Source organism: Protomyctophum parallelum, assembly GCF_964188405.1.
Source record: "Protomyctophum parallelum genome assembly, chromosome: 17".
In the NCBI taxonomy this organism is placed as follows: domain Eukaryota; kingdom Metazoa; phylum Chordata; class Actinopteri; order Myctophiformes; family Myctophidae; genus Protomyctophum; species Protomyctophum parallelum.
In genome coordinates, this window is record NC_139719.1 from 21,868,572 (window position 1) to 21,885,093 (window position 16,522).

General features: G+C 41.4%; 1 protein-coding gene across 1 annotated transcript in view; it reads right to left on the minus strand.

The window, feature by feature from the left end:
* The window catches only part of bsk146 (brain specific kinase 146), a 30,392-nt gene that overhangs the window by 6,487 nt on the left and 7,383 nt on the right, over nt 1-16,522 (minus strand). Inside the window, exon 2 of the mRNA XM_083786797.1 lies at nt 12-291. Coding sequence (XP_083642923.1) covers nt 12-186 — 175 coding nt within the window. The 5' untranslated portion in view covers nt 187-291. The remainder of the gene's footprint in view (nt 1-11; nt 292-16,522) is intronic.

Below are 16,522 nucleotides of genomic sequence, written 5' to 3' on the forward strand. Positions count from 1 at the left end.
TGTTCCCTCACCTCGGATCTTATGGATGACCAGGTCTACCTTGCCATAGGTGCCCTTGCCCAGCTCCCTGATGACCTCATAGTACTTGTTGACCTCTAGCCGCTCCAGGTTCTGAGCCGCGATGAACTGCAGCTCGTCCAGGATGTCCATGTTGGCGCGGGACACCAGCGGAGAGGAGGAGCTCATTGTTTTTGGGGGGCACTGGTTAGCGGGGGACGCACTGGGAAACACACACCGAGGGGAGGGCTGAAGCTCAGGCAGAACAAGAGCAGCAGCTAACAGCTGGTGTCACTGCAGAGAGAATAAACACAAAGGGGAACGTTATAGCTAAATGAAATATGAGAGGATGTTCTGTACTCTGTATAGTGTATAATGTCATATTTTGAGCAACTATACAGCTCACTAACAGCCTAAAGGTAATCTGGCGATCGTATTTTTAAGTCATCAAAAGCGGTAATATTGTAACCGAGAGGTAGCGACGATTTAGTAATGAGCCCCTAACAAACACCTCAATCTGAGCCTCAATTCAGAGGAAAAAGGGTTTTAAGATCGCTGATCGCTGATTAAAATATAAAAAGACATCGAAAGACGATCTAGGCACCGAGCGCCATTGGAAAGAAGACGTCAAAAGACAATCTTTACTTGGCGGCGAGTGAGTTAACCACTTGAACGCCAGCATCCCTATTCTGTCAAAATAGCAGATCTACGACGTGAGCCGAACATACAGTACAAACACATTGTTCTTAAGGTTTCTAGAGATAGTAGAATTTCAAATTGCACAAATTATTTATGAGGCTAGGAATAAACTAACACCTGCAGGAAATATACAGAAATAGTTCAAGGACAGGGAGGGGAGGTATGAATTGAGAAGGGAACTGAATTTGAATCTGTCAGTGGAGTGAAATTCTGGAATGGTTTACCTTGGGATGTCTAACATTGTAAAACTGTAACACAACTTTAAAAAGAGAATAGACATGATAATTGAGGGATTTATGGACAATGGGCAATTATATACAGTATATAATTACTAATTATATAGGGTATAACTGATACACTATATATAGTGTTTGAATGTTTTGTTTGAATATATTAGAGTGCTCTGCGGAGTGCACAGCATTCTGTCAGAGCTCAGCTCAAGCATTCTGTGAAAGGGAGGGGCAGAGGAGAGAGAAAATACGTCCCAAGTGCGTCGTCACTTGCCACCCAATACAACAGCCAGACTGTCACAACTCAAAAGGCTCACAATCACATCAGCCTCCAATTCTATAAAAACACGTTAAGTACATGGTTCATTGCCGCCGAGTCTTTGGGCCCCAATACAACAGCAATGGTTCAATATCCTCAATCAAATTAGTGCCCACATCAAAGCACAGACAATGCCAGGCAGCGGCAGTATACACAGACAAACAAGTCTACCTACCATTAACGGTTTTCTTGTTGACATTTTGTCTTCCCTGTGACTTTTTCTATTTAAACCCTGACGGGCAGGGTTGAAATTATTTCCAGGAAATTATTTCCAGGAAATATACAGAAATAGTTCAAGGACAGGGAGGGGAGGTATGAATTGAGAAGGGAACTGAATTTGAATCTGTCAGTGGAGTGAAATTCTGGAATGGTTTACCTTGGGATGTCTAACATTGTAAAACTGTAACACAACTTTAAAAAGAGAATAGACATGATAATTGAGGGATTTATGGACAATGGGCAATTATATACAGTATATAATTACTAATTATATAGGGTATAACTGATACACTATATATAGTGTTTGAATGTTTTGTTTGAATATATTAGAGTGCTCTGCGGAGTGCACAGCATTCTGTCAGAGCTCAGCTCAAGCATTCTGTGAAAGGGAGGGGCAGAGGAGAGAGAAAATACGTCCCAAGTGCGTCGTCACTTGCCACCCAATACAACAGCCAGACTGTCACAACTCAAAAGGCTCACAATCACATCAGCCTCCAATTCTATAAAAACACGTTAAGTACATGGTTCATTGCCGCCGAGTCTTTGGGCCCCAATACAACAGCAATGGTTCAATATCCTCAATCAAATTAGTGCCCACATCAAAGCACAGACAATGCCAGGCAGCGGCAGTATACACAGACAAACAAGTCTACCTACCATTAACGGTTTTCTTGTTGACATTTTGTCTTCCCTGTGACTTTTTCTATTTAAACCCTGACGGGCAGGGTTGAAATTTGGAAGCCCGTTGGTTCTCAAGCACCCCCATAACTCTGACCTGTGATGGTCCATTTGGTATCCCCTCAATGACCCTGTGGGTTACACTACTTGTAGTCTTAATCGACAAGTGAAATGTCATGATCGTGACAGCCCCTAACAATGAGCATATTGGCCCAGTACAGTAGAATGTGACTGCTGAGTGTAAATGGCTCCGTTACAGCGGTGACCGCAGTTAGACTTGGGGCGAGGAGGACTGCAGATACTGCTGATGCAATCTACTGTAACCGAGAGCTGAGTAAGACAATTAATAATAGCATTAATATAAAAAAAAAGAAAATGGCCATGGGCAGATTTTTGCTTTTAAACCTTGAAAGCTTAAATTGTGATACAGATGCATAAGAACTTATGCTATAGGCTACTGTACTGAACACAAACAATTGATTGATTCATTAAAATAAACATGCTCTGAAAATGCACGCGGCCCTCTGACCACTTAACACTGCAGTCATTCGGCTGAGTAGGTGAAGTTGAACGAGGCAAATCAGTGGATTGTGTTGTTTAGGACAGGTCCCTTAATGCTCAGCAGATCTGCAAAGCTCACTGCACACTGCACTGATGATATCCAAGCTCCATCACTGTGGACCACCACATTCAGGGACGTGCACACATAGACATCAAAGGTCTGTCTGTAAAACAACTGCCCTTTCCAGACCATGAATGCAGCATTTTACTATGGTGAAAGAAATTCAGGAGAATTGCTTTCCCCCCTTTATAGTCTCCAGAACTTGAACACAGCATTTTGCATTGAACATCTCTACTAGCTAAAGAGTGTTGCACCCTGAAAATAGCTGATCTACAAGCTCAGCGCTACGACGCGTTGTGACCTTTTAGATCTGCTATTTTCCCCATTTTTGTCCAAAAGTGCCCTCTTACGGGATTTCAGCCCCTGCCTCTCTAACACTCTCTGCACGTCCCTGACCACATTACAGTTTCATCCAAACAGGAGTTGATGCACCGATAATATATCCACTTACGTGACATGTACAGTAACATCTCCACTAAAAGGACATGTAATACTTCCACTTACGTTGACATGTAACATCTCCACTTAAAGGACATGTAATACTTCCACTTACGTGACATGTAATATCTCACACATCATGTAAACAGGATGACGGGATGTGAAACGAAGGAGCGTGAATTCTCTTATGTTTTCAAGGTCAACCGTGGACAAGATGTTCCAGCTCAGTGGTTCTTAACCTTTTCATTCAGGACACACTTGAAAATCTTGAAAGAGTTCACGGCCCACCCAATTCTCTTTATTCATACCGCAGCCATCTTGCCAGCAAGGTGATACCTAGGTGACACTTCCCAAAGACAGCCCATTCATCCAAACAGAAAAGTCCTCTATAATTATATTAAACACTGTGTTGTAGTAACCAGCAGTTAGCTCAGTGTGATGAGGGGCTGTGCTTGTGATCCACAGGTCCAGGGTTCAAATCCCACATTAGTCATGTGGCTCTGTGACACTTTGCTTTGCACACTGACTTTCAGAAGGACAACTTTAAAGCAGCACAGAAATTCCCCATGATTGTGTGCCTCAGTGGCCCAATGGGTAAGTCAAATGTTATCCGTAGTCTACCTAGTAGAAGTGTGCCCGTTCAAACCTGGTTCAAATCACAGACAGTGCAGGATAATTGATATCCATAGATCACCGACACTGTCCATATCCTAGTAGAAGTATGCCGGCCACATACTCCTAGTAGGATGCTGAGTAGGTAGGAGTGTGTGCAGTTAAGGGCCCTGGTGGATGAATCAGATAATATCCATAGAATACCTAGTAGAAGTCTGCCGGTTCAAACCCAACTTAGGATGGTGCTGTTTCAAATCACCATCACCTAGAGTAGGTATGACTGTGTGCCATTAAGTGGCCCGGTGGATAAATCAGAAAATATCCATAGAATACTCAGTGGGATGACAGGAGGAGAGTAGGCGAGGGGGGGTCAGGCAGGAGGTGAGTAGGCCCCAGGAAGGAGGAGAGTAGGCGAGGGGGCCCCAGGCAGGAGGAGAGTAGGCGAGGGGGCCCCAGGCAGGAGGAGAGTAGCTGAGGGAGCGTCAGGCAGGAGGAGAGTAAGTGAGGAGACCCCAGGCAGGAGGTGAGTAGGCGAGGGGGCCCCAGGCAGGAGGAGAGTAAGCGAGAGGGCCCCAGGCAGGAGCAGAGTAAAAAATCACTTTCACCTAGAAACGCCATTCACACTTTTTATTATTCAGCTTACTGTGGAGACACATGCTGGAACCTTTTACTTTGAAATGTTTTGTAGTTTCTGAGTTATTTAACTTAAACGCCCAATGCATTCTCTATGGCAATAGCACAAACTTTGGCATGCTACTAGTCCTACATACTTAAACCTACCAACCCCATTCTATCCTACTTAGGTTCATCTTACGGTGGACATGTTTGCCTGAAAAGGAATCTTTGAAAGGTGTCATAGTTTTAGAAATATAGTGCTTTCAAATTTGAGACTTTTAACATGGGGCTCAATGGCAGATTTTGGCACGTCAAAAAATCACTTTCACCTAGAAACTCCATTCACACTTTTTATTATTCAGCTTACTGTGGAGACACATGCTGGAACATTTTACTTTGAAATGTTTTGTAGTTTCTGAGTTATTTAAATTAAACGCCCAATGCATTCTCTATGGCAATAGCACAAACTTTGGCATGCTACTAGTCCTACATACTTAAACCTACCAACCCCATTCTATCCTACTTAGGTTCATCTTACGGTGGACATGTTTGCCTGAAAAGGAATCTTTGAAAGGTGTCATAGTTTTAGAAATATAGTGCTTTCAAATTTGAGACTTTTAACATGGGGCTCAATGGCAGATTTTGGCACGTCAAAAAATCACTTTCACCTAGAAACTCCATTCACACTTTTTATTATTCAGCTTACTGTGGAGACACATGCTGGAACTTTTTACTTTGAAATGTTTTGTAGTTTCTGAGTTATTTAACTTAAACGCCCAATGCATTCTCTATGGCAATAGCACAAACTTTGGCATGCTACTAGTCCTACATACTTAAACCTACCAACCCCATTCTAGCCTACTTAGGTTCATCTTACGGTGGACATGTTTGCCTGAAAAGGAATCTTTGAAAGGTGTCATAGTTTTAGAAATATAGTGCTTTCAAATTTGAGACTTTTAACATGGGGCTCAATGGCAGATTTTGGCACGTCAAAAAATCACTTTCACCTAGAAACTCCATTCACACTTTTTATTATTCAGCTTACTGTGGAGACACATGCTGGAACTTTTTACTTTGAAATGTTTTGTAGTTTCTGAGTTATTTAACTTAAACGCCCAATGCATTCTCTATGGCAATAGCACAAACTTTGGCATGCTACTAGTCCTACATACTTAAACCTACCAACCCCATTCTAGCCTACTTAGGTTCATCTTACGGTGGACATGTTTGCCTGAAAAGGAATCTTTGAAAGGTGTCATAGTTTTAGAAATATAGTGCTTTCAAATTTGAGACTTTTAACATGGGGCTCAATGGCAGATTTTGGCACGTCAAAAAATCACTTTCACCTAGAAACTCCATTCACACTTTTTATTATTCAGCTTACTGTGGAGACAAATGCTGGAACTTTTTACTTTGAAATGTTTTGTAGTTTCTGAGTTATTTAACTTAAACGCCCAATGCATTCTCTATGGCAATAGCACAAACTTTGACATGCTACTAGTCCTACATACTTAAACCTACCAACCCCATTCTAGCCTACTTAGGTTCATCTTACGGTGGACATGTTTGCCTGAAAAGTAATCTTTGAAAGGTGTCATAGTTTTAGAAATATAGTGCTTTCAAATTTGAGACTTTTAACATGGGGCTCAATGGCAGATTTTGGCACGTCAAAAAATCACTTTCACCTAGAAACTCCATTCACACTTTTTATTATTCAGCTTACTGTGGAGACACATGCTGGAACTTTTTACTTTGAAATGTTTTGTAGTTTCTGAGTTATTTAACTTAAACGCCCAATGCATTCTCTATGGCAATAGCACAAACTTTGGCATGCTAATAGTCCTACATACTTAAACCTACCAACCCCATTCTAGCCTACTTAGGTTCATCTTACGGTGGACATGTTTGCCTGAAAAGGAATCTTTGAAAGGTGTCATAGTTTTAGAAATATAGTGCTTTCAAATTTGAGACTTTTAACATGGGGCTCAATGGCAGATTTTGGCACATCAAAAAATCACTTTCACCTAGAAACTCCATTCACACTTTTTATTATTCAGCTTACTGTGGAGACAAATGCTGGAACTTTTTACTTTGAAATGTTTTGTAGTTTCTGAGTTATTTAACTTAAACGCCCAATGCATTCTCTATGGCAATAGCACAAACTTTGACATGCTACTAGTCCTACATACTTAAATCTACCAACCCCATTCTAGCCTACTTAGGTTCATCTTACGGTGGACATGTTTGCCTAAAAAGGAATCTTTGAAAGGTGTCATAGTTTTAGAAATATAGTGCTTTCAAATTTGAGACTTTTAACATGGGGCTCAATGGCAGATTTTGGCACGTCAAAATATCACTTTCACCTAGAAACTCCATTCACATTTTTTATTATTCAGCTTACTGTGGAGACACATGCTGGAATGTTTTACTTTGAAATGTTTTGTAGTTTCTGAGTTATTTAACTTAAACGCCCAATGCATTCTCTATGGCAATAGCACAAACGAGAAAGTAATCAACAAACTATACCAAATTATAAAATTATATAAGAAAGAGGCAATATTTATCTGTGGAACCAAGTCAAACTGAATGACTCTTCCATTATTCTCTTCCAAGTATTTAATGCTTATCAGGGTGGGGGGATCCCCAGTTCAAATATAATTATTTTGGTGGGGGTCACAGCCTGAAAAGGTTGAGAACCACTGTAATCTTGAAGAGTCCACCAAGGCTGGAGTTTCATTGAGCCAAGTTGATAACCATTCTCTCTCTGTCTTTCCAGAAATTCCTGTTACATCGGCTGATAGTCGTGGCAGGCCTCCCGCAGCAAATCACTAACAGGACAGAATTGGGAGGTCAGCAGGTCGCCACAGGAGCCGACCAGAAACTCTACATCTGACCTCAAACCCTTAGATCTCCATATATGGAGCTGACCTGTTCTGACATTCCATATGTTGATTCCTCCCCACCCGTCCTTCCTCTTCGATGTCTCCCTTTTGACTGATACCTGTCCATTCAAACTCTAGACGGGCCCGAGAGTTCTCAACAGGCCTGAAAATGAAGGCCCTATACCTGGGCTCTCATCAAACCCTGTACAATCAAGACACTGCCCCTGCTGTCACCCTTAGATCCCCATATATGGAGCTGACCTGTTCTGACATTCCATAATGTTGATCTGACCTCATCAAACCCTGTACACTCCAGACACTGCCCCCACTGCCACACTTATTTGACTTCAGAGCTACTTTCAAAATGACCATCTCAACAAGATCTACCCACCTTATCCCATCTGTGAAAATAGTTGTAAAATGTACCTGAGGGGGCTTTGGAATACAAATAGCAGCTATGTATGTGTGCAAAACTCGTGAAAACAAACATGTGTTTGAGCTGAAAGGCCATTTTTTATGTCAATCAATCAAGTCGCCTGAATTCAAGTGGCAGATGCCAAAAATATATACCCTAAACACAGACATTAATGCGTAACACAAACAATTATGACGAAGGTAAGGATGCAAATTGTGATTGGCCGGAATGCGATGATGTATGATAATGTACGATGATAAGAGCGCCCCTCACTTCACACAGGTGTGATATTTAATATTTAATTTATATATTTTAGGGGTAGGCCTATATATCATTATCATGTCTGTCCGTCCACCTGGGAATCTATCTACCTCCAGAGTGGATTGTCACATATATCCACAGCTGCTGCTGCCTCCTCACCTTTCTAACTGCTTCTGATATCCATGGATGGACATGTCCTCCTGCTCAGCTCAATCAGCAGGACCAGAACCAGAACACACACTAATACATTTTCTTCCAGTTCTTGGTACAGAGCGCCCCCTTGTGACTATAGTGTAGAGTCTACACTACTGTAGACGATATGTTTTATGAATCGGTTGGATTTAATCTCAGGGATGAAATAGTGAAGTGAATCATGATTGCATTTATTATGTAGGAAACTCAACTCACTCGCTGTACAAGGGGTGGCCAATGTTCAGAGGGCACCTAGATGTTTCTGTCGTTTGTCGCCTGTACAGACATTTTAGATAACATATAGCTAGTCATAAGAACTTTAAACATCGAACTTCCTATTGAGTTCATCTCTTACGAGTGAGAGATCCTTGGTTTGATTCCACTCAGTGGTGGAAAAAATACTAAATGTAGAAAGAAACACAAGAAACAAGCGTAGCCTCGATCGTCTGGGGCGTCGAACCCGGAACTCGTATCAACAAGGCTCATACGTTACCAGTCGACTAAAGAGCCAGGCCCAATAAGTATAAGCAATCAAACCCATGGTGACCAAGCTCAGACAGATATTTCACTGTCAGTCGTCAGGTTCACAAATGCAATAGTTTAATATATTTAGGCTATTTACATTTGACAAATTTAATTTACCTATTGAACCAGGCAATTATCACCACCACAAACTATTATAGAATGTTCATAAGTATATTTCGGACCTGACTGTGGAACTATATCATTTAATTAATTGTGTTATTGCATCTGTTGTATTTGGAACTGTCATTTCATTGTGTTATTGTCATCTGTTGTATTTCTGGAACTGTCATTTCATTGTGTATGTCATCTGTTGTATCAAATAAATCCACTAAAGACATTTAGTTGTAATTTTTCATTCCACTTGTATCAATTAAATTAAATCCACTAAAGATTAGGCCTAGTTGTAATAATTCATTCCATATTTAAATCCACTAAAGATATAGGCCTAGTTGTAATTCATTCATTCTGTCACTGAGGAAATCTAGCTCTTACATTTCCACAAAAGCACCGGCGGCGTGAGCGGACGTCCATACGCCGGTATGGAAAATAATCAGTCAATCAATCAAAAAATATATAGCAGAAGTTGAAAATGAACTACGCCGACACGCCGTGCACACGACGTTGATACGCCGTCTTTCTCTGGACGGCGTATCAACGTCGTATCAACGGCGTAGTTCATTTTTCAACAGACTGAATTTTCAGAAATCCACAAAAACAGTCCAAAACCGTCCGACGGCGTGAGCGGACGTTGATACGCCGTTGATACGCCGTCCAGAGAAAGACGGCGTATCAACGGCGTGTGCACGGCGTGTCGGCGTAGTTCATTTTCAACTTCTGCTATAGATTTTTATTTTCGTGTCCTGCACACAAAGTGCCCAAACACCAGTTTACATTTAATTATATTCATAATTGAATTAGAGTGAGCTGAGTGAGTGTTGAGCGTGTTTCTAACTTCATTAACATCTTCGTGCAATATTGAATTTATACGTTGGCTGAGTTAATTGGCTCATGCACTTTACTAGAAAATAATAATAATTATATACACAAACACACACACACACACACACACACACACACACACACACACACACACACACACACACACACACACACACACACACACACACGTGGGACTTGAACATGGAACCTCTGTGTTGAGAGCCTGATCATCAGACCAGTACACCATCTCTCAACCACTTCTTGACTGAAGACGTGTTCTTTTGTATGTTGTAACTTGTCAGTAAAGGGAAGTTGAAATACTCCAGCATTGAATTTTAACTATAGGAGAACTGGGATTTGAACCGGGCGCAGCTCACGCTTGCGACCAGCAACAATAAGTTTGATTGATGTATGTTATGTGTTTCAAGCCTTATGATCTGCTGTAAAACCATTTGCCCTTCGGGGACACTAATAAAAGTAACCTTGAACAGGGAATAGCCTATCTGTGCTGAGAGTCTGATTAGACCACGTCCCCAGCAGAAGTTTCTTGTATCCTACTCTAGAAGTGTAGCCTACATAGTTGAGTAACTTTCATGTCCCTGCATTTGTCTTTTAATGCTTTTGTCGTTGACTCGTAGCTATAATGGATTGAAATAATAGACATTCCAAACGGTCAGGTCCGAAACGTACTTTTATGAACATTCTATAATAGTTTGTGGTGGTGATGATTGCCCGGTGAAAATGAAAGAAGTTAAATGATAATTTTATTAAAATAGTTTATGAACATGACAGTCAAATCGCTGTCTGTGCTTGGTCACTTTGGTTTGGTTAATTATAAGGTCTGGCTCTTTAGTCGACTGGTAACTTTATGCGCCTTGTTGATATAAAGACCCGGGTTGGCCTCCAGGCCGAGGCTACACAACACTTTATACCACAGTGTTTCTTTCTACCATAGCTACATTGGTTTTTCCACCACTGAGACCACTGTTAATGAACTCGATTAGAACTTTTAATGATTTGCGAGTTCAAGGTTTAAAGTTAAATGTTAATCTAAAATGCCTAACAACACCAACAACAGAAACATCTAGCTGCCCTCTGAACACTTTACACAGCGAGTGAGCTGTAGCCTGACGCAGCCAGCTATTAAGTGATCTGTAGGCCTACATAAGAAATTCATTCATTCATTTTGATCCCTGCGATTAAATCCAACTGGTTTCATCATAGACATTACTACAGTCACAAGGGGGCGCTCTGTACCAAGACGATCTGACGACGAACTGGAAGAAAATGTATTCATGTATGTGTGGTCCTGCTGATTGAGCTGAGCAAGAGAGGACATCCATCCCATGGGAATGTCAGAAGCAGTTTAGAGAAAGGTGAAAAGGAGGAGGAAGCAGCCAGTCACATTCCCCTCAGCTGTATGGATGTATGTGACAATCCAGTCCACTCTCTGGAGACTGGAGGTGATGGAAGGAACCCATGTCATCAGCCACATTCAACGACAGGTCAACAGGCCTACAGGTCCATGTTAAATTAGCATCCCCAAAAATGTATACATTTATAGCAAAAATATGTGTAGTCTATGCTTTGGAAAATGGTTGGAATATTTAATAAAATGTATGATTGGAACGTGATCCAGTACATCTTTAAAACATTTATTTTTTATATAGGCCTATAGCATCACAGAAACACAAACATAAAAGCAACAACGTAGGCTACCCCCACAAAGAAACAAGGACAAACAGGACAAAAAATGTCATGGACATCACAGGTTTTGTAGCCATTTTGTAGAAACATAGGGCCATAAAACATATATAGTGTATTTGGCCACTCATTTCTAAAATAAATCAGGTGCCCACTGTACCGGTTGAGCATCATCTACTGTAAGACACATGCAATAAACATGCTTCCTTATGCTTATACATTTATTTTATGTTTATTTTACATTTTTTTATTCATAGTTTATTATAACTACACAAGCCTTTGGGCTTATATTTGGGCTAATAGGAATTGGCCGATCTACAAGCCCGAAGTTGGATCTGAACCAAGAAACTACAGTAGGTCTGGGACTTTAAGACGTAAACTCAGTGCTGAGAGTTTGAGCAATAGTCCACTACACCGTCACATAATTCTTATTGAAGGTACAGTATGTCAGTGATAGAAAGACAAACACAAACCCTCCCCCACCCAACCCCTTTCTAAAGAAAAGTGCATTTGAGAGGAAATAAGAAGGTACAATGAAGAGGGCGAAAAGTGAGGGGAAAAAAGACAAAAAGGGACCAAAGCAATTACCAAAAGTGTATCTGAGGAGATGACAGCTACATGATACGCTTATTAGTCCTACACCATCACATCTTTGAAGTGTAGAAGTTGTCTCCCAGTATTCATTTGTATGATAGTCTCAAAACGAAACAACAGAATATCTGAGACTCAAAACAAGGAACATCTGGGTTGAGAGACAGGGCACTAGACCACTGCACTAATAGACCTTCACATGCAAGATGTGGCCCCTGGTGTTTTTGAAGTTTATTTTGTATGGTACAAATGGACAAATGTGTACTGTATATGTTTAATATAATCATTTCCTAATTAATTAATCTGATACAAATATAACTTTCTCATTCATCACATCATAAGAATTATAAACCCATGTTAAATTCAATCAGGGGATTGTATAGCCTAGTTTATAGTCAGTAGCTCAGCAATTGGCATTTGATGTTGGGGTAAAACTCACAACTCTTTTTTTTTATCCTGCTTCACCTGAATAAAAAGGCCCAGCGAAGCCAACAGAGGTCAAACAGATACCCTGGAACTAACCGGAAGACCAACATGTCCATTTGGATAGAAAACGAATACTAGGACACTGCACAATCTTGTTTGTAATAGTGATACACAGACAGTGATCAGCTGCTATCGTCTGGCATTGGCAAGCAGTAGCACGTACAGCTTTAAGGCTCGGACCAGAAGGCTCCAGGACAGCTTTTCCACCAGGCGAGCAGGCTAATGGACACTGACGGCCAGTACTGTCTTGCTATACACACATGCACCCACAAATGTGTGTTAAATACTGGCCTTTGTTATTTATGTATTTATTTAATTTGTAAAGTGGACACTGAACAGAAGAGCAGTTGACACCCGCAGGTGAGAGAAATGAGTCAGTGCAGGTGACAAATGGAGTGGAGGGGGCCCACAGCTGCAGAAAACTCTCTCTCTCTCTCTCTCTTCTCTCTCTAACACCCCCAATTTTTCACTCCCTCTTACTGCTCTCTGAAATGAAAATGCTCCTACTCAGGGACACATGCACTCGGCCATGTGCATATCGCACACACAGACAGCCGTTTGCTGAGCTGTGCTGTGCTCTGCAGGAGTTGTAAACAGAGGAGGCCATTTGTATCTGTCAAGGTATGTGAAACGCTTACTTAGCACCGCGCATGGCCATGCGTGTGTCCTATACTCAACACATACCAAAGAACACGATCAGCTATACATATACATGTATACATCCTTGCTTCTTAGCTTGCTTTTTTATATGAGGATATTTATCTAAAAGTACAATCAGATCTATGTTATATATACATATTCTGTGTTTAATATACTTATACAGACTATATAATATTGTTGTATTTGTACTTATATAGAAGCAGCATTATCAGACTCCGGATGAGTCATAGAGCAACAGCAAATTTCAGCTCTCAACTCAATGTGGAGAAGCAGCATGTTGCCTCACTAAGCAGCTCACAACACTAATAGCAGCGCCACAAACCTGTGCGTGCGGCTTCATTTCACATGTTTGGCAGAAGAGAGAGAGAGAGAGAGAGAGAGAGAGTTTCACACCATGTTCTAAAAGGACAACTGCTTCCACATGGATGGACAGAGAGAGAATATCAAGAATTTGTCATTATCATCACATGCCAAGAGTGAAGGACAAGGACTGTTGAAGATGAACTAAGCAGGAACTGTCATTAGGGTCACTAGGGTGTCCTTTACATAAATACACTTACATGTATAAATTTAGGCGATAACTTGTGCGATAACATATCCTCTTCAAAGCAAGGCTGAACGTTTTTGTGCAATAATCCTAAAAGAAAATCTTTCTGTGTGTCTCTCTCTCTCTCTTAAATGTAATAGACTTAAACCACTTAAACCCTGTACTTCATTGATGGTGGTATTCACCAGGGCATTTCCTCTAGTCTACACCAAATATCTTTGCCAAAAACAGCAAATTTGCAAGCTCACGTGCTTTTAGATCTGCAAATTTGGCTGAAAGTTCACCCCAGAATAGTGACGCTAGGGGCTTATGTGGGTAAAGCGCATTGTCCTTGGAGGAAGATGCACAGAAAACACACTGTAGCCTACTTTTAAAGAACCCCCCCCTCCTCTCAGCCCCAAACACAAACACTCATTAACATAAGGCCTAACACCCTGTGGGACACAACACAAACCAGTGGCCGCATTTGAGAAAATCCCAGACTGCTTATGCAACCAGCGAGCAAATCTGATCAGTCTCAGCAGACAAATCTCTCAATAAGCTAAGGCAACGATACCAGCAGCACACCATGGAGCCGGCTCACAATCCCTGTGTCCTCAACCAACTAGAGCAAATGGCATAAATACTGTCATTGCCACAGTGCCATTAAACCAAGCTCGGTTGAAATCCTATGGCCTGTCAATTTTCCTGGTGCGTGCAAGGTGCAAATTAACACTCGAGAGGTCTGGGCAGCCTTGTATGATTCTGTGAGAGGACTCGGCGTCCTTGATTCTGTCCATATCTTTCTGTCACTCTCTATTCACAATGAGCTGTTTCAAAAACAAACTTACCAAGTCAGGTAGAAAAGTATTATCATTATTCCAGCTCGATATGCTACAGAAGAGAATGGCAAACAGAGGTGTGATTCTGAAGGTGACAAGGTTAGTCAGTTAGACATGTTTGTCCAAAAACTTGTATCAGTAACCATATCAATACTCAAATAATGTCAGTATTGCCAAGAAATCTTTCGTGCATCTTCATGGCATTGTCCAAGTGCCAGTTTGGATGACCCCTAGTCTCTGTCTCAAGACAGACTGCATGTTGACTCACGAGGACAAAGCAGTTTTTCCGTTATTTGCAGATGGGATTCTCAGATTGGATGACCCCTAATGACTTTGCCTTTTCTTCTACCAGAGCCATAGAGTATAGACAGAGTTGCGACATTGAGGGGGCAGAAAACAGCCCGGTCACGTGGTGCATGTACTCGCGCAAGCCCATAGACTCTATTAGACCCTATTCGCCAATAGAAGTCTATGTAGAAGACTGGCCCCCGTGAAGTGAACGGAGTCTTCTACTAGCACCAAACTTAGGCCAAAATGTCAACTTGCACAACATATATATATAAACTTTATTACAGGCTCATGGCCCACAGGGTAAAAACATACAATACATAGAAAAAGGTAAAATAATATATATATATATCTCATATATCTCAAATATGAATATTTGTGAATGCTCCCTTCTGGATGAACAGTGAACACAGACCATTTGAGTGATCCCGTGACCTTTCCTCTGCTGCAGTGGTTCTCTGACATTTGTGGCTCAGCTCATCCCTGTAAATAACGTTATCATCCACGGCAGCCCTGAATTTCATCGTTTCATTATAGCACCTTTTGCCATATTAGCGGGTACGTAAATAGCCCACAGCAGGGTTCCCCAATTAATTTTCCTCAAGGGCCATATTTTGACTAGGGTAACAGGCTGTGGGCCGAGTCGGCACGCGCGAGGTCGAGGTCTTGCCCTGAAAATTAATTTTCAGGGCAAGACCCCATTTGAAAAGGATCCCCAGTTTGACATGCAGAGGCTACTGACCCCCATTTAATGCCATTTATATCTAGTACCCCCAGGGGCCACAGTATGTAAATCTTTCCCCCAAAGATACAGCATGTCACGATGACAGACCGAAAATAATTGTTGTACTTGGTGTTCAACCACTTAAACCCCAGCATCCCTATTCTGGGGGGAACATTCACCAAAAATAGCCGATCTATAAGCTCTCAATGTGACACGTAGAGAGCTTGTAGATCTGCTATATTTGGTGAAGAGACGTATAAGTAAAGTGCAAGTGACATTGATAAATTCCAAATATTGTCAAAGTATTTCTGAGACAGCCTTGGACTTGCGTGAAGGCACCTACTTCACCTACTTTCAGTGAAGAAACCGACCTACCGTAACCTCACGTCACTACGTTTCTATTAACTTACGGTTCAGTGCTCATATCGAGTCAAGAACCCACCTACTATTTCCAAACATACACATACATGCAACCGGCCACCTCCGCGGGAGCCAAACATAATCATTTTTGTCTGCAGACAAGGACAAGTCTGACATCATCCAAAGTCCTGTTATGGTTACCGTTTCACAATGATAAGGATCGCTTCATCCAGAGAACAAATACACAGTTACACACATCTCACTGAGACATTGATGCTGCTGAATATCAAATTACACCAGCTTCCATCTCCAGTTAACACTCTCTCTGTGGCCTACATTGTGATTTGTGACTCATCATGGCAGTGTGCGTGTATATGCAAATGCGGGTGTGTCTGTGTGTGTGTGTGTCTGTGCACGCGCATGCCTTCAAGCATGAAATATCTTAAGCTGCCTTTGATCAGCTGTTCTGTCTCTCCTCTTCCTGGAGGCTTAATTCAAACGCTCACACATTTCAACCCAATTTATATCACTGCATCACTCACCTAAAATAACTGATTTTCAATGAACCAACTAAAATAAACCATGAAATGTACTCCCATCCTCCTCTATGGATGGTGCTGGATGGATCTGTAGCAGCCGGGAGATTTTCACAGGGAAGAACAATGTGTAATCTGGAACGTTAACCCCAGTGAGAAACA